The sequence below is a fragment of the Euphorbia lathyris genome, chromosome 2 (assembly GCF_963576675.1).
Source record: "Euphorbia lathyris chromosome 2, ddEupLath1.1, whole genome shotgun sequence".
Taxonomy (NCBI): domain Eukaryota; kingdom Viridiplantae; phylum Streptophyta; class Magnoliopsida; order Malpighiales; family Euphorbiaceae; genus Euphorbia; species Euphorbia lathyris.
This window is the reverse complement of record NC_088911.1, coordinates 61,554,699-61,563,252: the sequence shown is the minus strand read 5'-3', so window position 1 is coordinate 61,563,252 and position 8,554 is coordinate 61,554,699. Positions and strand designations below refer to the sequence as shown.

The following is an 8,554-nucleotide window of genomic DNA, read 5'->3' as shown; positions in this document are numbered from 1 at the left end:
GTCATGGTGAGGTGGTTATCCTATTTTGTCTTGTTGCTTTTGCTTGTGTCTTTTATAGCCATGTTTTGTTGCTCCTTTGGGACATGATGAATTAATGAAATACATGATTACAGAGCTCTTTTTCTGAAATTCCTTTACTTTGTTTTCTAGGTATTTGCTGTTTAATAATATATATATATATAATTTATGTCTTTTCACGTAGATTATTAGCATACGAAAAATTATAAAAAACTTTTTATTTAATGATCTTAAGTGCATTTAATTCAGAATATATATATAAATTTTTTTGTCTTTTCACGTGGCATTGAAGTAGCAATTTTGACCTTTTTTTTTGTTGACCATCACCTGAGCTTTCCTTCCCACCAGATCGGACCATAGCGACCGTAGATGTATTTGACCCCACAATGTTAATGATGTTCTGTTTTTGGTTTTGGAGGAGTGGAGCTTACTCAATTCCTAGTACTTAGTCTAGGAATGATCCATGTGCTTCCCTTCCCTAATATAAGGAAGGACAACAAAGCCTTAGTCCCGAAATGATTCGCTAACGTGAACCGTCACACGAAATCGTAAAATCAAGTTGCGTCAGCGAAGTAAATTCTCTCCTCCACTCCGTACTATCCGTCATGTTTTCCTCCTTGGATATCTATCTTCAACTTAAAAGTTCCTCATAAAATGCAGATTATGGTTTGGAGGCTTTTCTCTTCAAGTCTTCCAATTTACCCCATGGAATGGAAATAGATATCCCTGTTTTTATACTAAATAGAAATGATTTATTATATACTAAATACTGATACAATTATGGTAAGGAATGCAGATAAACGCATTGTTTCAACATGAATAGAGTATTTGCACCATTATTTGAACCAATAGGTGTCGATTGAGGATGGAAGAGCAAGCCATGTCAGTGTTTGATCTTAGGTTTCTTCACAATCATCACGCTGCAATGGGCATGATGAGTACAATAGTCACTTACGCTACCTAGAACAGCCCTGCACAGGATAAACATCATATTGTTAACAACAACCTATCAAAACAAAAACACTAACAGCCAAGCCAAGTGTTTCCCAACAAGAACACACGTATGCAATAGCAAGATGAATTTGGATTCTCGGAAACCTTTTTGCAATCTATAGCAAATAGTTATACTAGCAATTACATTTAAAGGAGAAAATATCTGTAGTTTGTGCTTGCTAAAATCAAAATTTTCAATGAGCAATCATGCTTGTTCATTAAAAAAAATCACATCCAGCAAATCAAACTTCGTAGACAAAGCAAATTCCAAGCATTAATGAAGTAAGAATGTTGATGTCCAAGTCCAACGGTGTCATACCTTTTAATAGCTCCATAGCCATGACTGCCCACGACCAGTATTGAAGCATGGTGTTTTTCAACAGCTTCGCAAAGAACATTCCTTGCATCGCCTTCAACAACTTCACATGTCACATTCTCCACCTGCAACAAATATGAAATGATCCGCAAAACATTAATCAAGAATTCTGATTCAGATGAGCGTGTATGAATTCAAAATCCGTATTTGGAAATTCAAGAACAAAATTTAGAGCCAATATTACAATGATTAACCCGAACAAATGTGAAAATAACAAATAGATAACACCCTTATTTGACTGGTCATGATATGGAAATCATTCCTCAAAGCATGTAGAACATAAAATATTATAGCCTAATGGGGTAGCTAATTAAGCAACCAAGATCTCCAATTCATTTATGAGTTGCTATGATTTATGTATACAAGATACATACTACTCTTGCCAAAGATCATGATGTATTCCAATTATGGGGACCGAATGAGATTTAGATGATCAACAAGAGCTATCCATCAGCATTAAAAAATCAATTCTTAGAAGATATTCCAAAGGACACGTATAGACAAACATAGCTTAATATGAGAGAAGATGAGGATTCCTTCATCATCGCCATAGAGGCAGGCGAAAATTACCGATTTACTGGTGCAGATTTCCTTGGCCTTGTCAATAACTCTAGCAGCTATCCTCTTCAAATCAGAATCCACATAAGGCAGAACCTCGGCAGCCCCTAAATTAATCGAAAACAATATAGAATCAAAGAAATGATGAAATTAAACGCCAATTGTCCGGATGTGTGGAATAAGTAGTGAAATAGAAGTGTATTGCAGGGTAATCGGAGCATTAGAAAGAGGATTACCAGGGCCAGCGAGACCGACGGCAGAGGCAGGAGTAGGTTTGGCATGGACAAGAACGAGCCTGAAAGGAGAATTAGAAGCGAAAGGAAGAAAGAAACGATCGAGCGTCCAGTTTAATGCGTAGATACTATGCTCGCTGTCATCGATTCCCACCACCATCAGCTGCTTCTCAACGTTGGCCATTGAATTCGGCTCTCCCTTCTTTAGTTGCAGTTTGAAGAATCACAAGAGTAAACAGTTGAGGGAAGAATGAATTTATGCAGGCGAGAAGAAGGGACTGGAAAAAGAGAGAGAGAGAGAGGATTTATTTGGAGATGGGAAGGGTTTCGTTACGTGTTAATATTTTCTGCGGCCATTCTGGATTCCCTGCCGTGTTGGCATTCCGCTGTTTGGGAAAATTGTGGGCTTTGAAAACCGCATCAATACCACTGCGTGTATCTGTTTGAATCTTACTCTATTGACTCTTTGAAGTAAAACTTTTACTATGGGGTGCATGTAACATCATAAGTTGATTTTTATGGCCTAAAATTAAGATATATCATATTAAAATACACTATTTTATTTTTTAAATTCATCTATATCACTTTTTACAAAAAAAAATTATTTTTTTTTTTGTTAAAAAATCATCTTAATACTAAGCAATTTTAAAAGTTAATACAATAATCATCTTAATACAAAAATCATCTTAATACAATAATCCTACAAACCATTATTTTATATATAATTTATTTTAATCATAAATTTTATCAATATGTAAACACTCTCGTTAGAAAGCTGCTTAAAAAGTAATAACTTTATTTGACACTCACCACACTCCAATAGATGACATTCTTCAAAAGTCGTCAAAGTTATTGCTACATTATCAAACATTCTTCCAAGCACTCTTTATTGGAAATGTTCTGAGAGTATCTCCAATAAAGATTGCTTCGAAGAGTGCCAAAACTAGGGATGGCAACGGGGCGGGACGGTAGCGGTTTTGCATCCCTCATTCCGCCTCCAATATTTTCGGGGGAGGTTTTGAAAAATCCAAAAAAAAAAATTCTGAGATTTTTTAGCACCCGCCCGCACGGTTCTCCACGGGTTTCGGGGAATCCTCAATCCCAAATAAAATTTAAAAAATTCCTCAAATTTAAAATTCACCATATGTTACAGGTATAAAATATCAGTTTAGAGCAGCAATAAAACGAAATTATAAAATATAACTTTAGAGCATTAATAAAATAAAATTAAAGTACTAATATAATAAAAAAAAACTTAACATCAGTATCAGTACTGATATAATAAAAAAACTCAGCATTCAGTACTGATATATCTAAATACATGTGATATATCAATAGTAGCAATAAAACAAAATTAGAGTACTGATATAATAAAAAAAACTCAACATTCAGTACTGATATATGTGATATACCAAGAGCAGCAATAAACCTAAATTAAATTGTTGTAGATGTAGATAATAGTATTAGTTAACTTATCAAAATACTGATTATTTTTTTAATCACATTTAAATACTAATTATCTTATATATATATATATATATATATATATATATATATATATATATATATATATATATATATATATATATATATATATATATATATATTTGTTAAGTCCAAAATATACCTTAAATATTATCAATATTTATATCAGTTCTGCTACGAATTTGTGTTGTTTATATCTATTTAGAGTACTTTTACGTCCGAATATGTTTCTTTCATGCAAGGTACCTAAATATTTGATAAAATCCAAATAGGAGCGAAAAAGGTCAGAAACGAAGGAAAAATCCTACAAAAGGAGTCAAAGACGATGAAAATCAAACGCACTGAAACGAAGACAAGGAACGAAGTCGGAAACGGAGAAAAACCTCCTGTGTCGCGACTGAGATTCCTTATTCTCGGTCGCGACACGCGTCGCCCAGGCACTTCTCTCCTCCGTTTTGAAGACTGAAATTTACCCCCTATTCTCGGCAGAGATTTTCTATTCTCAGCAAGATCAGATTTTCAAGCAGCACAATTTACAAATGTTCGATTTCAAAGATACACGTCCGTTCGATTAGATAGAAATGTCTCTTCACAGCAGACACGTCCCCTAGACTTGACTCTTCAACAACTATAAATAGATAGTTGATTTCAGAGTTGATATATAGAATTTTTTAGAGTTAAGATTTAGTGCAGAATTTATGCAGAAATTCTGAGTCAAACGATTCAGAGTTAGAAGTTTGATTTTGTAAAAACGATATGATGTAGACACATTGTTTATCAAATAATTACATACACAGTAGCATTTAGATTTAGATTTAGATTAAGATCTGTTTATATTAGTTTAGATTTTGGTAGTAGAAGAACCATCTCTATTCTGAAGATTCAGCGAGAAGATTAAGTAGCGGATTCGACCCAGGAGCCTGACAAACTCTAACGAGGTTTGAGGAAAGGATTGACAACCCGAAACTCTCATGTCGTTTGAATGCTTCCATGCTTTTTATTCTCTATAAACTTGTATCAAATTCATACTTCATCTAATAAAGTTCATGCAATTCAATAAATTTTTATGTAGCACTTCTGTAAACGATCGGAAGTGAATTCTGGTGTTTTCATTAAAACGTAGTTAAATTCAATATCTTTACAAGGAAACTTTGTTGAACACTTAGACAAATTCATTCTTCGAGAATTAATTTGGTTAAGGTAGCAATCTATCCCGACCGTAGGAAGATTGTCTACGGTTCAAAACCTTTTAATTGAAAGAGTTTACGTTATTACACTTTTATAGTTTATACAAAGTTTAAAGTTGTTTTCTTTGCTTAATGCAAACGAACACAATTATTCTCTTATTTTAAACACTAAACGTTTCTGTTTTGTAATTCATATTCAAAAGAGAATTGATTTCTAACATTCTACATATTCTAGCCTAATTCTTATTCTATCAATCTCAAAATAAATTTCAAATAACGATTATCTATTTTTATAAACCTTAAGTCGTATTTAAACTACACATAAATAAGTTTTTTGTTGAAAAACGTTCCATGTGGGATCGATATCTTTTTATTACTACAAGCGAAATCGTGCACTTGCGGAAATCGCTCAATAAGTTTTTTACGCCATTGTCGGGGAACGCCAAATTTTTTAACAAAAATTTAGATTTTTTCGTGTTTTATTTCGAATCTAGGTTTATACATACTTATTTTAACTTTTGTAATTTATTAATTTTAATTTACTAACATATTTATTTTTCAATTCTGTTTTGAAGGTAGTTTTGGTTCGTGCAAAAATTTCAAGTTCATGCGCAGTTCTCGAAGTTCGGGCATAACACCAAACCCAATTGACCCAGAAATTGAAAAGACCATTAAAAAGAAAAAGAAAGACAAGAAAAACAAAATTCAGAACCACAGTTAGAAAATATGGCAAATCCACCAACACTTATGGAATATGCTAGGCCAGGGGTGGCCGGTGTAACCAATAGTATCGTTAGACCCAGAAGCATCGCAAATCAATTTGAAATTAAGCCCGCTTTGCTTAATATGTTGTAAAATAACGTAACATTTTATGGATTACCTAACGAAAATCCTAACACCCATTTGACAAATTTCCTTGAAATTTGTGACACTTTTAAAATACCAGATGTGACTGCCGAAGCAATCAAACTTCGACTTTTTCCCTTCACTTTAAAGGATAGAGCCAAAGAATGGTTAACTTCTATGTCAGGCGCAATATTTGCAACTTGGGAACAATTAGCCTAAGCGTTTTTTTCAAAATATTTTGCTTTAGCAAAAACCGCAAGAGTCATAAAAGAGTTAACATCTTTTTCTCAGAATGATAATGAAACACTCTATGAGGCTTGGGAACGTTTTAAAGAACTTCAACGTTTATGCTCACACCACCAATTGCCCGATGCACTTTTAATTCAAACATTTTATGATGGATTGAATCCTACAACTAGAGGATCATTAGATGCTATGTCGGGAGGGTTATTTATGAAGAAGACATCAGCCCAAGCAAGAGAACTTCTGGAGGAAATGGCAATTAACAGCAGTATGTGGCCCGCGGAACGTGGACACATACCGGTGGCGAAACCATCATCCTCAACCACATCATCAGTTAAAGGTATAGTGAATCTTTATCCAGTCATGATGTTACAAGCCCAATTTTCTGCTTTATCGCATAAAATTGATAGATTTATGGCACCGTGCGATGCCAATGGTAATCCAATCCAAACGGATGTGGATTATGAAGGTATGAGCGAGATTGAACAGGAAAATTTTGTCCAAGGGCAAAACCAAACTAATAATCCTTACTATAATACTTATAATTCTGGATGGAGGAATCATCCTAACTTTAATTGGAAGGATAATAATAATAATGCAAATGCTAATCAAAATCGTACCAATAATATTATCAAAATCAATCAAGAGATATGATTAGCACTTTATCTTCTAAAATCGACAAATTTATAGATACTATCGGTGGAAAAATAAGTAATCACGGCGATGGTTTTAAACGGATCAAAAATAAATTCGATCAGCTTATTAAAAACCACTCATCTAGCATCCATAATTTGGAGGTTCAAATTGGTCAAATTGCTAAATCAATTCAATCCCGAAAAGAGGGAAGTCTTCCTAGCCATACGGAAGAAAATCTGAAAGAGCAAGTAAAGGCTATCAACTCTTCGTTCAGGAAAAAATTAATTAGGTCCGGAAATGCCCGGAGATTCTACTTTACCAGGAAATGATTTACCAACGAAATCCAAAGAAGATACATTAAATGCAAAAAGTTTACCAACTGACTCAAATACAAAAACTTTTGTACCCAAACCACATTTTCCACACAAAGTCCGAAATAAAGATTATGACAAACAACTTTTAACATTTTTAGACAAACTTAAAAATTTGCATATTAATTTGACGTTTATGGATGCGATAACGCAGATTCCTAACTATGGTAAGTTCTTAAAAGATTTGATTTCAAAGAAAATTAGTTGGGAAAGAATTTCATCCATTTCGCTAACTGAGGACTATAGTTCAATAGTGTCAAGCAATTTGCACACTAAACTCAAAGATCCCGGATGTTTTACCATCCCATGTAAGTTGGGAGATATTGAATTCTCAAACTGTCTTTGTGATTTAGGAGCAAGTATAAACTTAATGCCGTTGTCTATTTTTAACAAGTTAGGTTTAGAAGAAGATATCAAACGTACCAATATGGTTTTGCAAGAGCAGCAATAAAACAAAATTAGAGTACTGATATAATAAAAAAAAACTCAGCATTCAGTACTGATATATGTGATATACCAAGAGCAGCAATAAAACTAAATTAAATTGTTGTAAATGTAGATAATAGTATTAGTTAACTTATCACAATACTGATTATTTTTTTAATCACATTTAAATACTAATTATCTTTTATTTATATATATATATATATATATATATTAAGCCCAAAATATACCTTAAATATTATCAATATTTATATCAGTTCTGCTATGAATTTGTGTTGTTTATATCTATTTAGAGTACTTTTACGTCCGAATATGTTTTTTTCATGGAAGGTACCTAAATATTTGGTAAAATCTAAATAGGAGCGAAAAAGGTCAGAAACGAAGGAAAACCCCTACGAAAGGAGTCAAAGACGACGAAAATCAAACGCACCAAAACGAAGACAAGGAACGAAATCGTCGCGACCGAGATTCCTTATTCTCGGTCGCGACACGCGTCGCCCAGGCACTTCTCTCCTCTGTTTTGAAGACTGAAATTTACCCCCCCCCCCCAATTCTCGGCAGAGATTTTCTATTCTTGGCAAGATCAGATTTTCAGGCAGCACAATTTACACATGTTTGATTTCAAAGATACGCGACTGTTCGATTGGATAGAAATGTCTCTTCGCAGCAGACACGTCCCCTAGACTCGACTCTTCAACAACTATAAATAGAGAGTTGATTTCAGAGTTGATATATAGAATTTTTGAGAGTTAAGATTTAGTACAGAATTTATGCAGAAATTTTGAGTCAAACGATTCAGAGTTAGAAGTTCGATTTTGTAAAAACGATATGATGTACACACATTGTTTATCAAATAATTACATACACAGTAGCATTTAGATTTAGATTAAGATCTGTTTATATTAGTTTAAATTTTGGTAGTAGAAGAACCATCTCTATTCCGAAGATTCAGCGAGGAGATTAAGTAGCGGATTCGACCCAGGAGCCTGACAAACTCTAACGAGGTTTGAGGAAAGGATTGATGACCCGGAACTCTCATGTCGTTTGAATGCTTCCATGCTTTTTATTCTCTGTAAACTTGTATCAAATTCATACTTCATCTAATAAAGTTCATGCAATTCAATAAATTTTTATGTAGCACTTATGTAAACGATCGGAAGTGAG

General features: G+C 33.6%; 1 protein-coding gene and 1 non-coding gene across 2 annotated transcripts; both read right to left on the bottom strand.

The window, feature by feature from the left end:
• Window positions 1-747: 747 nt before the first annotated feature.
• On the bottom strand, window positions 748-2,585 carry LOC136218410 (universal stress protein PHOS34). Its single transcript, XM_066005263.1, has 4 exons — window positions 2,182-2,585; window positions 1,958-2,052; window positions 1,331-1,452; window positions 748-989 (listed from the first exon to the last, which is right to left on the bottom strand). Exons 1-4 carry the CDS (start codon window positions 2,360-2,362, stop codon window positions 902-904), a joined length of 486 nt encoding a protein of 161 aa, XP_065861335.1. The 5' UTR covers window positions 2,363-2,585; the 3' UTR covers window positions 748-901.
• A 3,369-nt stretch (window positions 2,586-5,954) lies between these two features.
• Window positions 5,955-6,061, bottom strand: LOC136221210 (small nucleolar RNA R71). Its single transcript, XR_010684990.1, has one exon. It is a non-coding gene; the product is annotated as a small nucleolar RNA R71 (small nucleolar RNA).
• Window positions 6,062-8,554: the final 2,493 nt, after the last annotated feature.